At 53.9% G+C, this 14197-nt stretch overlaps 5 protein-coding genes across 5 annotated transcripts; 3 read left to right on the top strand and 2 right to left on the bottom strand.

Annotated features, from left to right (window-relative positions):
* Position 1: 1 nt before the first annotated feature.
* Positions 2 to 3175, bottom strand: HMPREF1541_08362 (uncharacterized protein; the record flags this gene model as incomplete). The annotated part of the gene is made up of 1 exon (XM_008722681.1): positions 2 to 3175. The coding sequence occupies one exon, from the start codon at positions 3173 to 3175 to the stop codon at positions 2 to 4; it is 3174 nt and encodes a 1057-aa protein (XP_008720903.1).
* Positions 3176 to 3493: 318 nt separating this feature from the next.
* On the top strand, positions 3494 to 5088 carry HMPREF1541_08361 (uncharacterized protein; the record flags this gene model as incomplete). The annotated part of the gene is made up of 2 exons (XM_008722680.1): positions 3494 to 3578; positions 3626 to 5088. The coding sequence occupies 2 exons, from the start codon at positions 3494 to 3496 to the stop codon at positions 5086 to 5088; spliced, it is 1548 nt and encodes a 515-aa protein (XP_008720902.1).
* Positions 5089 to 6979: 1891 nt separating this feature from the next.
* On the top strand, positions 6980 to 7588 carry HMPREF1541_08360 (uncharacterized protein; the record flags this gene model as incomplete). The annotated part of the gene is made up of 1 exon (XM_008722679.1): positions 6980 to 7588. The coding sequence occupies one exon, from the start codon at positions 6980 to 6982 to the stop codon at positions 7586 to 7588; it is 609 nt and encodes a 202-aa protein (XP_008720901.1).
* Positions 7589 to 8743: 1155 nt separating this feature from the next.
* Positions 8744 to 10581, bottom strand: HMPREF1541_08359 (uncharacterized protein; the record flags this gene model as incomplete). The annotated part of the gene is made up of 2 exons (XM_008722678.1): positions 8744 to 9212; positions 9341 to 10581. The coding sequence occupies 2 exons, from the start codon at positions 10579 to 10581 to the stop codon at positions 8744 to 8746; spliced, it is 1710 nt and encodes a 569-aa protein (XP_008720900.1).
* Positions 10582 to 11702: 1121 nt separating this feature from the next.
* HMPREF1541_08358 (uncharacterized protein) lies at positions 11703 to 13631 on the top strand (the record flags this gene model as incomplete). Its single annotated transcript, XM_008722677.1, has 1 exon — positions 11703 to 13631. One exon carries the CDS (start codon positions 11703 to 11705, stop codon positions 13629 to 13631), a length of 1929 nt encoding a protein of 642 aa, XP_008720899.1.
* Between the last annotated feature and the right edge of the window lie 566 nt (positions 13632 to 14197).

Here is a 14197-nt window from a genome sequence, read left to right as displayed (position 1 = left end):
CTTAACTTGTGATGGCATTACCCTGCCCGTGGTCCGACTCTGGAACTTCCTCAGCGTCGCTAGTATTGAGGTCGGACGCGGCGACACCAGCAGGACGACATTTGACGCCGTTGGTTCGCCAATGTCGGTAGAGAGTCGATTTCTGCCGGAACCTCCTCTCACAGCCGCGGACAGTGCCTCCAGGACTCGTCGAACGGCAAGGATGGCCGTCCTCTTTCGTCGCACGGATTCTCTGCTTTTGCCTCGCCTCCAATCGAGTGTTGTAGCCAGAAAACATACAGGCTCGGTTCGTGGTCTTCCAATGTCGATACACGGCGGATCGCTGGGAGTAGACTCTACCACAGCCTCGCCAGATGCCACTGGGACTCATTTCACGGCAAATGCGCGACCTGAGCGGCTCACGTGCTGCTGTTCTCCCCCTGGATACAAATACATCGTCGTAGTTGTCGATCACCGCATCTGAGTCGGCGAGATCTAGAATCTGGTGCGTGTTGCCTCTCCTGACAAAAGAGGACTGACCCGGTAACAGAAGTCGAGGCTCAGGAACAACCTCTGGCAGCGCGTCAATGCCTGCTGACGCTTCCATGAGCCAGCGCTCCGCCAAGCGATTGCCAATGTCAAACTGGTTGTGTTGATGCAGTCTTCGCTTGATGGTTTCCATGAGTGTTTCTGGATTGCGGCTGAGGCTATGAAGTAGTGCTTCATCGTTCTCTGACCAGTCAGACTGCATTTCGGTGCGAGACAGTGGATCAACAGGCAGTCGGTAGTTGTAATAATGGTTCGTCATGATCTCGCCGAAGGCTGCAAGGTCGGAATATTCGGCTTCGTGGTGCAGCACTAGACATTTGAAATCTGAGACTGTGAAATGGTAAACCGGTGGCGGGGAATAATCTGTCTCTGCAGAGTCTTCTCTGTCGCTGCCAGAATCCTGGCTATACCCCTGATGGAGCACAGCTGTGTCATGCTCGGAATCCACGACCTCGAAGGCGGCGTTGATAGTGTCCTGCTCGTTTTTAGAAGGGTCTGAAGCTGCACCCTGGGGACCGCTGCTCAAGACTCCTCGGGTATTAGTCGTGTCCACATCATTCGCATCAGTCCGGCCAAAGGCCTTGCTAGAGTAGCTACTTCTTGAGGGCTCGGAAGCAGGCTTTCCCTTCTCCTTTGTCCTCGACTTCGCCTCCGCTGCGGGCTTTTTGCCCTTCTTCTGGGCCGGTGGTTTCGCTGCAATAGTGTATGAGACGTTTCTTTTAGCTTTCCGCGGTCTCAATGAGAGCAGTGATTGTTCCAGTTCGGTAGCTCGGCCCCGGTAGCTGCGGGAGCCATCCCGGTCAAACGGGTCTGCAGTCTCTCGAAACTCGGGATAGCCCAGAGATTCATACTCTGGTGTTAACCCTCCTGAAGGGCGGGTTTCTGCAGCCGCTTCTTTCCCTCGTAAGAACCTTCGATTTTGACGCCGATTCGAGGATCTTTTGGAGCGGGCAGGAGTGGGAGAAGCACCCGGGACACCATCACGAAGGCCTGAGCCTGCTCGTCTCGTTTCGAAGAACGCGTTCGACGCCTGTTCCTTGGGAGTAACAGAGGCTTCAACGCCTTTGCCGGCAAGAAGATTGGTCTGGGAGTAGCCAGCATCAAAGAAAAGGTCATCGACGCTTTCATTGGAGTCGCTCTCTGCATCATCGCTTATGACCAATGTTCCAACGGTTGAAGTAGAGACCACTCCAGTCCCGTCAGGCGTTTCGTCGGGCACAATCCCATCATCCATCAATTTCACATCAGACTCCACACTTTGAACGACCGGTCGCTGCTGAGTTGGGGTTGTGTTTTCGGCGTCCTCATCATGGTCAGGCTCGGCTTCCGATGTATCATCGTCCTCTTCCTCATGGCCACTGGCTTGAGGTAAATTCGACAGAAGCTCCTCTATGCGATCCGCGCTGTGGGATTCTGCGTCTGTACTTCCATGTTCCAGCTTCGCCAATTGCCCATTTAAATGCTCGGTGACGGCAATTAGATTGAAATATTCTTCCTTGCAAAATGGGCACATGCCTCGTTTGAGAAGTCGCGTCGCACGGTCAAGACTCATTTCGGCGACACGAACTTCCACATGACCGGAGTCGCCGAAGCCCTCCTGCAGCGGATCCTCAGACTCAGCTCGGATCACTCTCATAGTGCGATCTTGATGAATCTCCAACCGACTCTTTGTCTGCCTTCCCAGACTCCACAAGGATGTGGTTTGCTTGGGCGTCGAATCTCCTTGAAAAATTCCAGCAGACGGGTGTTGAAAGCCAGGCAGCTTAGGGGGAGTACCTACAGAGCCTGCTCTTCGTTCAATTTGAACAGGAATTCGCCACGCAGCTTCGATATGCAGTTCTGCTTTGTCGCGTTTCTGGATCAGATCCAAGACTTCCTGACCCGCCTTCTGACCGAACCTTGCAATCACGGCTTCGTGATCGAGATCTCCTATATCATCAAAAAAGCCTTCCACCGACCGAATTTCTTCTCCTGGTGTAGCAGAGCTGGCCGCGGTAGGCTGTTCGAAAAGTGAATCAGGGCTCGAGGCACGCTCATCCGGGACCCCAAACAAGGAGTCGTGATCAGAGTCTGCAGTGTCGGGCACATTTTGATGTATGATCCTTGGTCCTTCACCAGAACCGGCGGCAGAGTCATTGCGATGATCGTCTTCAGAAGCATTGTCGGCTTCACCTTCGTCAGATTCACTATCGGCATCTGCTGCCTCAGCAAGACCAGCATTTTCTGCGATCATCTCAATGCTTTCAATGACATCGTCTGCGTTCTCATTGTCGAAATAAGCATCCTCGCGGTCTGGAGCCACAGTCATTGCGCGAAGCATTGATCGGCCATCTGTGATCAGCTTCTTTTGAGCCGAGGCCACGGCCGATCTTGCGGGCGAGGGTTCAACATCAGATTCGTCAGCCTCACTCCTAGTGTCGGTGTCCTCGGCGAGACTGGCCAGATGACCGTTATCGACGACGATGTCTCCGGTGGCAAGATCGACTTCATCGCCCACACCGGCAAAGTCTCGCTCGTATTTTTCGAAGATTGCCTCAAAGCGCCCTTTCAAATGCTGATCATTGTAATGGCGGGCCGTATCCAGCTCTACATTCGGCGGCTCATTCGCGAAGATGGAGAGCCGTGGTCTCTTGAGTGGGGGCTCCATTGCGCGGGCGACCGACTTCAACAATGACTTCGTAAACGTGCAGCCATTTCTTCGTGGCTAAATCGAGACCGAGGCTTGCTGCATATCATCTAGATCGAAAGGGCAAGGACGCGACACGCGACTCCCCGCGCCACTTGCCTAAGGGGCTTGGCGGCTGAGGGGTCACACCGGAAGGCTGCAGCCCCAACTTCAAGGCTGTAGGCATCTTGATTTGTCCCCAATTCAAGGCGTCACTTCTTCCGTTGTTCTAAACGACACACAGGCGATGATGTCTATGGATGTATCCTGGCCAGTTTATGAACGCGATACGTCGGCATGATGTACTGTCAAAAATGTCGCACGCCGCTGAAGGTTGACAGCTCGCTTGACGATCTGAATCCAGCTGCATTCGATTTGCTCATAGGTCCGGCGCTCTCATCATAGGGTACAAACCACTGACAGGCAGCATAGGCTCTGCGGTAAAATCTCAGCAGAACGCGGTACCATCCTCAAAACTGAACTATGCAGCCGAGCGAAAGGAGCTCTACGATCGAGCTGCACGTCAAGCATCGTCCCCTCTACACAAGCGTACCATACCTGCGCCATACGACGAGGAGGCAGATCAGTCTCAAGATGGAGCTACACGCCCCAAGATGCCAGACATGTCTTTCATCGAGATCAGTAAGTCGCAGATTGTGGGGTCCGAACGGGCGCAATCAACGGTAAATGGTCACAAAGCCGCCCACGGAGACGCTCTCCGTCCTGTACATAGTGCCCCCGAGGGTGAATCTATGCACTCAAAGGTGGTCAAGAACGAAAAGCTGTTCAGCATCCTTTCATCTCATTCTGACATCGATCACCCAATCTGCACCGAGTGCACGTCACTGCTGCTGCAGTCATTCACAGCACGACTCGCGGCGGCCAGCCGAGAAAGAGACGCATACGCTGGGTTCCTCAAATCCCTACAGCAGAACTCGTCTAATGGGCCTAATGAAGAGGCCCAGGCTGATAAGGAACTTGAACAACTCCAGCGTCAAGACGAAGAGGCGTACGCCGAATTGCTCAAGCTGGAGGCGGAAAAGGCTGCTCTCGAAGAAGAGCTTGCCAATATTGAGGAAGACAGTCGAAGATTCCAGAGCGAAGAACAGGCCTTTTGGGCCGCAAGGAATGCTTATGAGACAGAGACATACGACTTGAACACCGAACTAGTTTCCCTGCAACAGAAGTACGCCCACGATCAGCAGCAGCTCGACAAACTACAGCGAACGAACGTCTACAACGACACGTTCTGTATTGGCCATGATGGCCTCTTCGCCACCATCAACGGACTAAGGTTAGGACGACTACCTGGACAGAATGTTGAATGGGCTGAGATCAATGCCGCATGGGGCCAAACCCTCCTTTTGCTGGCGACAGTTGCAGAACGTCTGAATTATACTTTCAGTGGCTACCGACTTCGGCCGCTGGGCAGCACGTCCCGCATCGAGAAGCTGGAGTATCCTCAGCAAGCGCCCAATGTGAACCAAGGTCCTGGAGAAGCTCGATCGAAAGGCCCACAGCCCAAGGTCACTCCGCTTGAACTTTTTAGTAGCGGCGAGACCGCCATTGGACGTGTATTCAACCATCGAAAATTTGATGCTGGGATGGTTGCTTTCCTGGACTGTCTAGCGCAACTAGGTGACCATGTTGAGCGTACTACGAATGAGCCCGAAAGCCACACCGCCCAAAACATGACAAGAAGTCCAAGCAAGACAAAGTTGAACAAGCCGGTGCTTCCTTACCCTATTCAGGGTGATAAGATCGGAGATATGCCCATCAAGCTCGGGGTCGGTTTCCAGCAAGATGAAAGCTTTACCAAAGCTTGCAAGTATGTCCTCACCTGTTGCAAGTTTCTGCTTGCATTCTGCAGCAATCGCGAGAGTCGAAAATCATGAGGAGTTGTGTGAGCAGACTTTGAGATATTTCGAATACCAGGGCTTCTGCTCCACTCCCCGGTTATGCTCAATTGGCTGTCGCGTCAGTGGGCGGAGCGCGGCAGCTTTACCTACCAGTCGCAATCTGCTATGCGACGGGGCTTCTTGTGAACCATGCATCCAGACTTCTTAGGGAATAACCCAGTCTGCTCCATATGTGGTCTCCTCAGAGAGCTGATCGGCGAGCGCTCACTGCCCTGATCTTTACATCGGCCCCGAACAATCCGACCGTGAGCAGCACCCGTCACAACGGATAACCCGGCCATCAACGATCCCAAATCAGATCAGTCAAATGAGACTGCCACATGCTGGACGTGTTGGCCAGCGATGAACGCAGAGGTGGGCTCGCACCTTGGCTGCGTTCACACCGCCACTTCAGCCAGACCCGTTCTGGCCTTCGTTGTGTAAACGGTGAGCTTCGCAGACTATCTCCCTATAAAGAAATTGGTGAGTTATGTGAGCGAAGCACCAGTTACCAATTCGCAAGTGCTGCTCAAGTCGCCGGTCAGAAGAACAATGTCAGAAAATACAGATGTTGTTTGCTAGTGTCTAGACTAGACGCAGAGAAACGCAGCCGTATTTCTTGTCTCGTGAATGCGGCTATTGAGGGCGATGTCCGTGGCTGATACGAGGCAGTTGCCTCAAGGCGACTCTTAAGCCTGCCAGAACATGTCGCCCTCGAAGCCGGACATGCACAGTTCTCGCCCGCAGGGTTCGCGCAGCGTATGCTCATCTTGAACCTCGGGGGCGTCTGCAGATGATCACTGTATGTTCGGAGTCAGTCAGACGACTCGTGCTCGATCTGCGCCCCGCTACTATGCTCCGTGAATAGCGAACAAAGGCAGCTAGTCCGCCAACAGAAATGGCTCTCGACATAATTGCCCGCAATATTGGGAAAATGGTACGCGTCGACAAAGGTCTGGTGGCCCTGAATTGTCATCGGGCACCGCCCCCCGGTTTTTGCAAGCTTACGTCTTCCCCGGGGCAAGCTCGAGCCAGGCGCTTTTCAACGTGCGAAGCCAAGATGGGCGGTATTTCTGCGCTCAGGCGTTGCCTTCAATCCCCGACGCGGGTTGCATCGTCTACAAATTATTTCTCTTGAAGGTTAACCATGCGCGTGACAGCAAGGTCACGGACATGCTGCGGCGACATCTTCGAGACTCGTGACAAGCAGGTGGCGGTATGAGATGAGTTTCAAGTTGGTCTTCGCTACGTCGGAGAATGTCGGCAGCAGCCCATGAGCAAGGCTACCGACGCCAAGGGGCCGCATGTGCGTCGATGGAACCCTGGGCCACTGCGTCGAAGCGCCTGGCGCGGAGCGGAGAAGATATTCACGAGGCGCGGCAAACGGCTACACGGCTTTGCTGGAGGTTGCCACGATCTTGTCCTGGCTCGGCGGTCTGGGTACTGACGTGGAATGCTCACATATGAAAGGCATCGGCCGTGCACTTGCAAATTCACAATCTTCAACACCTTCATGACCTGGCTCGTGAACAAAAAGCAAACGGGGCGCATCGCATCCTTGCAGATGTGTCTGAAACCCCATCTGCGACCGCCAAACGGAATCTTCCCCCAAATTTTCTAGCGTTGCTTTTTCGCGCCCAGCATGCCTCACCGCTCCGAATCTTCCCACTCCCACTCTCGGCCCCGGCCTTCAGAATACTACGACGATTATTATACAAGGCCTCGCTCGCGCCACACTCCGTATCGTCACCAACATCATCATCGCCATCGCGCCGATTCCTATGATGATCTCGACATTAGCCGCTACTCCAAGAGCGACCAGCCCCCGCACACACGGCCAGCTTCTTATCACCAACAACATCAACCAGATATGTACGCCAATACGAAGATGGCCTACCCGCCGATGCCAAATGAACAGCAGCGGCGACATAGCTCCGCACAGTATCTCCCGGTAGCAACACGATATGATGACGAGGATCCGTATAGCGAGGGCGAGTCTTCATACCACCCCCACGCAGTACGGCCTATAAGACACTCGACATTCCCGCCATCTAGTTACTACAACTCTTCACAGCAGAAGCAAGTTCAACCTTACCGAAGTCCTTACGTGCACCCTGCTCTACCTCCACAGTCGCCAACATTGGGCTCAGCTGTGGCCAAACAGCCACAGCAGCAATTCTCACCTCCGCCAGGCGACTACGAGCCACCCAGGTATACCTACCAACCCCCGACGGCTGATCCACCCCGGCCGTCCCACCCAGTCCGTGCCGAGACTTGGGGCCATGGTGGTGCCTTGCGCTCCGGGTCGGTCAAGCGTGAGTCCGGTCGGAAAGGCTCAAGTGTGCCTCCATCCTCACGATCTGTGCAAGATGAAGGGCATGAGAAGCCAAAGAAGACGAAGTGGCAGAAGGCCAAGCAGATCTACAATTCCAAGCCAGCGAACAACACTGCCGAACTGGCGCTCGTTGGGTTGCTGGCAGTGGCTAAGGCGTTATAGGGGACGCAAATGACACAAATGACGCAAGATCTCTGTGTCCATGCTCTCTTCAAGATTGTTCAGCTGTTCAGTCGATACCCTACTTTTTTCTACGGATTGCAGCGTTTAGCGAAGGGACAGGATATGTGGGGGAAAAGGCCTCCGCATTGGAAAATACAACGACACGACTTATGAATATATGATGATTATAACCGAGGGATGCCCGTGGGTGAAGAACGTGCGCTGGACGTACCCGCCGGAAAGACCCGGCATATAGGTACCAGCCAACGTGCCACACCATCGGCTACGGGGAGAGGGAGAGAGCCGTGAGGCGATGGAGACACGCAAGCATGGAATATAGCATTGGCTGGCAAGAACAGCCCGGAAGATGATACCCAAATAGAGAACCGGCGTGCTTGCATATCACACCACGTCCACAAAACCTTTGTTACTTGCTGCAAGCCATGGTCTGATACTCAATTGGCTTTCGTCGCCCCCTTTAGGGATTTGCGAGCCATCCAGCCTTCCCGTCGTGCCGGCCCGGGCCCCTTCCCTCCATCCTGTCATTCGATGCCAAGATAAGTTGCCGTGCATTTAGCAACGACCATTCATTTTTTGGCTCCCTACCGGTATATATGTATATCTCTCGCATTCGCTAGCTCTGAGCCGGCCAGCACTATCTGGCTGGCACTATTTCGAGCTACTTCGCCGGGGACTGGGGCGCGATTCATTGCAGGCCTAATGGTATTTTGGAGGCGATAGCGAGACGTACCTTTCCATCGAATCAATGGGCATCGTGTTGCGGCGTAGCAGCGACAACATGGCGCTGCCGAACGACCGTGTTGATATGACGGTGAGGGCAACCACTACAGCACCAATTTACGTTCAAATTCCACCAGAAATCGGGCTTCCCGTAGTAAGTGTCGGCGGCGACAGCTTTGTCGGAAAGGGGTCATAGATCTGGCTATTGGACTTTGATTTGGTGCACGCAAGAAGCGTCGATATTCATCTCTCTAAATAAGGTTGCCAGATAGCCCCCAACCCAAGGTCTGCCTTCTCCCAAGCCCGAACGCGATGAATCAAGAAACGCCGCTGCACCTCGTTCTTCCCAAGTGGCTTTGGCTGCGATGACAGCGTATACCAGGTCCGTGCTCAGTTCACACAGAGTCGATCAAATCAGTCACCAGTAAAACGACTCCGTGCCCGCAAACCGGCTCCATACCACCACAGAACCCACAGGCCGACCACCCCAAACACACTCAGCCCGCCCACCAGCGTCACACCACGAGCCACACCGAGGTTCTCGTACATGTACCTCGACGTCATCACCATGGCCGCCGCGCACATGCTTCGCGCAAAGTCGTTGGCCGCAAACAAGCTGGCCACGTATTTGGGGTACACGAGCGGAATGTAGCAGATCAGGCCCTGGAAGACGACGAAACTGCCTGCGGCGAAGATGGCGATCCCCACCGTCGGCACGATCCAATGGATGGATGGCTTGGCGGTCCAAGCGAAGAGAAACAGGCCCACGGGCGGTCCGAAGACGCCGATGAGGCCAGGACGGAGCCAGGCTTCGGGAGGCACGGCTTGGCCGCTGACGTGCAGGATGTGGCGCGCGCGGGGGATGAAGTAATGGCGAATGTAGCTGGAGGGGCATGTCAGTGACGCCGCAGGCGTCGGGGAACATGGTTGGAGCGGAAGATTTGGAAGGGCGCGACGAGGGCGCCATGGGAATGTGCTGGCAGGTTGAGGATAGATAGGGTTGTAACTCACTTGTAATAGATGATGACGCCAATAAGGCAACCGCCGCAGATGCTTCCGGTGAAGATTAGTCCTAGGCCATGTAAAGACATCTTGTAGTGCTGCAGGAAGACTATAGGGAAGACCTCGAAGAATGAATAGTAGGTGCCGTATATGATACTTCCGTAGATACAGGCATAGGCGATCGCTGGGTCTTTGATCGTGATTTCTCCGGGTTTGCTGAGAGCGAGTTTAAAAGTGGTTCCGAGGTTTAGAGGCTTCAGTTCACTGGGGGCGAGGTAGGACGGATTGCCCGTGGCGAGGCGGAGACGACGGGCGCGGTGTAGGATGATAGTTGTCGGTGAGGTTTCGGGCATGAAAGGGAGCAGGACGAATATGACTGAGGCCATGATGACTGTTATCCACAAAGCCCAGCGCCAGTCGGATGCGACAGCCCAGGCAGGGAAGAGAGGCCCAAAGGCAGGTCCGCAGTACATGGCGGCTATCCACCAGATGTAGGCGTAAGGGGCAGAGTAGGGATCGTAGATGTCTTCGATGGTCGCTCCGCCCGAAGCAAGAATAGGGGAGCCGAAAAATCCCTGTAGAAAGCGGAGGACGACCATGGCGGGAAAATTGTCAACGACTGCGATGATTATGCTGACAAGGAAAAAGACGACGAAAGACCAGATGTAGGGAGGGTTGCGTCCTACGAATGGGATCTCTGAGATTGGTGAGAAGAACATCGGCCCGACACCGTATCCGACAACGTAGAGTGACAGTCCGAGGCTGGCGACCTCGATCGAGACGTTGTATTGCTGCATCACGTATTCGGCGGTAGGGGTAATGATCGAAGCGGTGCAGTAGACCACAAATGTATAGAGGGTCATGACAATGATCACCCAACTTTTCTTTTGATCATTCCAGTTGCGAGGATTTTCTGGGTCATCCTCCGAATACCATGTGACAAGAGAGGCTGTCGTAATGTTCTTGGACGAGAGGCGGCGGATGGTCTCCGGTTCTCTGATGCTGATCTCATATGAGTTCCTGGACATGGTCCTTTTGGCCTCTAGATCGAGCTTAGGTTCTTCATCGACAGCATTGTCGTTGGCAGATATAGTCGAGAAGGAAGGTGCTTGGAAGTTGTATATCTCCTCTGGATAGTGAAGATACGATTTGAAGCCTATCAGGCGCAAGAATTGCCCAAAGGGCGTATCTCGCAGGCCTGTGGCCAAATCGAGAAATGCACAGATGAATTCAAAGATATTGAAGATCATTTTGCTGGGAAGAACTGGTGCCATTGTCACCTACCTGGAGCATTGCCTACCTTTAATATATCGTCGGTACCGTAGAATGTGCTCTCAATGCAGCAACAAGGCTGGCTGTACAAGGGGCTTCTTCTGGCAAGTCTTCGCACGCGAGGCTAAGCGACACAAACAGCTGAAGGCCTAGAATATACACGGCCCTAACAGCCGTATGAGAGGAGCCACTGGTAGGCCAAGGTCCAGGACGCGGCACGGCGATGCCGCAGTATTCAATGGCTGATTCATCCTTACCTATCTCGGGGATTGATGTTGGCAATGGGAGAGAGTCTCGTGGCGAGCTGAATGCTGCATGGGCCCCGGATCGACCAATCAGAATGTAGTTGCGCTGCGTAGGTGTTGGTGGCTTGAGGCTCTGGTAGCTGTGATTCTCGGTGTGCCAGGTCGAGAACAGCGACAAGGCCGAAGTAGGCGCTAGATGAGGGCTCCGTATGGTTGTAGTGCTAGCTGAGTCTCTTGATCTGGGGTATAAGCGGCCACGTCGCTATTCTAGGGCTACTCGGCAAACCTGTTCGGCGTAACATCTAGACTTGTAGAGCAGCAAGCAGCCGTGGATCGTCGCACATGTCTGTGTGACGTGGCGACTGCAGCGCAAGAGAAGATCAAGGAAACCACGTCCAGGCTGATCGACGGTAGCGAAAACGGACGGGGATGTTGCCCGAAAGAGACCACTGCAGGTGTTCGCGGCTGGCCGTAATCGTATTCAGTTCTGTATATCGGTGAAGCAATAGTAGAAGATCTCTGTCTAGCCCTAAGCGAGCCTCAGCGTGTCTGCAAGTCTACAGGGTCGTCGGCCTGCGGAATCAATGCTGGCAACGACAAAGAGGTTCAACACGCCAAGCCCTAATCTTAGCCTTACGCAGCCTTGTGCAAACAAAGGTGCCAGGAGGCCTCCGCAACTTATTGTCAATGCCGGTCGTTCTCAGTTGAGTTGGACATATTTTACTAGTCAATTCCACTGCGCGCTGTTCACCTCTTTCGCTTCGTGTCACTTAGTGTCTCTACTTCTAGGCCGTCCCGCACGAACCTCCGAACGGAAACTCCCAGTATTCTGCTTGAAAACCTACAGTGCCGCGATGCCTCGTACTCGCGCCGCTGGCCCGCCCGAGGGCGGTTATCAACAACTCCCAACTCCCAAGCGTAAGCCTAGGATCCAGAAGTCCCAAACTTCTCTAAAAATGCCCACAGCAGTGAAGACTCCCCGGAAGCGTCTACACGAAGACCATGACGATGATACGGCCGATGAACGATCCATGAAACGCGTCAACACCGAGCCGCGAGCCCGCTCTACCTTCCTCTTCGATCCTGCCCATGGCCGTAGTCAGCTCACTCCCGGGCGAAAGAATGCTTCGATATCTCGAAATCGCAGGATTGCCGCCTCGCAGTCCGCCAGAAAACCCTACAGAGCCGAGAATCCTTTTGCAGCCCGTGCGCTCGACGTCCAAGCCTCCATTGCCAAACCACAAGAGCCAGAGAAACCCGAGGAGGAGACTAGCCAGCCTGTAATTGACACTCCGACAAAATCACAAGGGATTGTTGGCCGCCTCTTTGGCAGCATCAGGAAGACTATCTTTGGTGGCAGCACCGACAGCCCTGGTTTCACTCGAGGAAGCGAAAGTCCTACTCCGCAGCAAAATCCATTCGAAGCTGCCCCAATCGCGCCCCGACGTGCCGCACAGATATCCCGACTAGCACGACTTGCCAGACAATCATCTGAGACGACTACTGACGACGTAGCATCTTCAACTGCCAAACAGCCGACAGTTGAGGGCTCTGAGAATTCGCCTCCTGAGGATGATCATGAACTGCAGACCACGCAAGTGACTGGCACGAACAAGAGGAAACTCGATACGGCAACCGAGGATCGACCTCCCAAGAAGGTGATGCTGAACGCTGATGAAAACGGTAGGGTCACGGGCTCGTATGGTATTACCGATGCGGAACTAGAGATCTCCAGTGACGAAGAAGATGATGAAGAAAATAATGGACAGTCGGTGCAATACCCTCGACTCCCAGTTGAGGAACCACCGACGAAAACTCCAACCGGCACTGGTCTGGACAATTTCGAGCCATCGTTTTCGAGGAGAGGACAATTTCTTTCAGGCCAGAAGCTACGCTCTGCAATGAAGTCCAAACCCAACCCAGGAAAGAAGGTTGGTTTCAGCTCCTCCCTCACCTCCACGAAGGAAGTATGGCCTGATTTCGGCCCGGCTGGTCAGTACAACGGAAGCCTGTTTACGTATACTGGGCCTTACACTCCAGAAGACGACAACGCCTTCAGCAACACCAGCGCTATCTCGTTGGACACGCAATCGACTACCACACCATCCCAGATCGACCAAGAGGGCACCTACAACAATACGTATCGGAATAAGATTACGAATCAGCTCAATCTGGGAGGCGATAAGCCTTGGTGGGACAGAACACCTGGGACAGAAACTCCATCTCATCAGGTCATCACGAACCCGGATGGTCACTTTAGCGTACCAGACGGTGATGACACTCCAACACAGGAGGAGCTTTCCCAACCTGCGACTGTGCCTAGTGCCCCGAAAATTCCCCACGCTTCCCTACCAGATGCGGACGAACGTCTCCACAAAGCTCGGCAGGAGGCCCAGCAATATAAACCCAAGCAGTCATCTCGTCTGTCCAACGTTGAGCCTGCGAGATCCAGATCTTCTTCTCCCAGTAATACTCTTACTTCTGGCATCTTGGACGATGGGCGCCAGCAGATGCAAGAGGCCTATGAACAGACCGAAGAAGAGATCGAAAAAATGCGAGAGGCTGAAGAGTGGGCTGCTAGCCTCGAGTGGCCCAAGCCGCAATCTTATATTGAGGCTGGATTATGCTCGCCTTACATTGACCAGCTTTTGCGCGACAGGTGGACCAAAGAGGACGACCAGTTGACTCATGAGTTCTGGAAGAAGGAGTTTCGCGAGGTCGACGAGATGATGGAAGCTGCCAAATCTGTGGGGAAGACACTGGAGTTGATGTACGAGGAATGACCCCGGATACCCCGTACGAGGTGATCTTGCGGTTCCGTGGACACAGATTACGGATCGCTTCAAAAGACTTCGAGATTCAGTGCCACGGATGCTCGCCAGGTATGAGCGCTGTACAACATTGAAGGCAAGACAGCGAGGCGTTAGGTGTTTGCAATGGTTTTGATAAAAAGAGGGTAGGCCCAGGCTAGACAGCGGCCAATTCGAAGCCACTACACAGTATGTTTAATCAGGGAGAAACGGGCACTATTTGCTTATGAGACCACGGAGGACGTATCTCGTGGTGAGAAGTTGGTCGATGGAGGGTCCAGTCCCCGCGTCTCGCGGCTGGGCTAAGTTCCTCTCTGTCAGACGGTGAGTTGTCCTGGTGGGAAGATGGGCACTGGATCCCCTCGCGAGAGGGTCGAGCTTGGTTCGTCAATCATCCCTTCAGTAATTCGTTCGACCCATGGATTTTGACTCCGTATGACGTGTGAGTAGAGAGCGAAATAACTTGTTGAGGAAGAGTGGTCGATTACTTCATGTTCTTGGTCCATCTTATCTCTGTCTTCCGTCCCCAGTAACTTCCT

Source organism: Cyphellophora europaea (assembly GCF_000365145.1).
Source record: "Cyphellophora europaea CBS 101466 unplaced genomic scaffold supercont1.8, whole genome shotgun sequence".
NCBI classification, from domain to species: Eukaryota; Fungi; Ascomycota; class Eurotiomycetes; order Chaetothyriales; family Cyphellophoraceae; genus Cyphellophora; species Cyphellophora europaea.
This window is presented reverse-complemented; position numbering and strand designations above follow the sequence as displayed.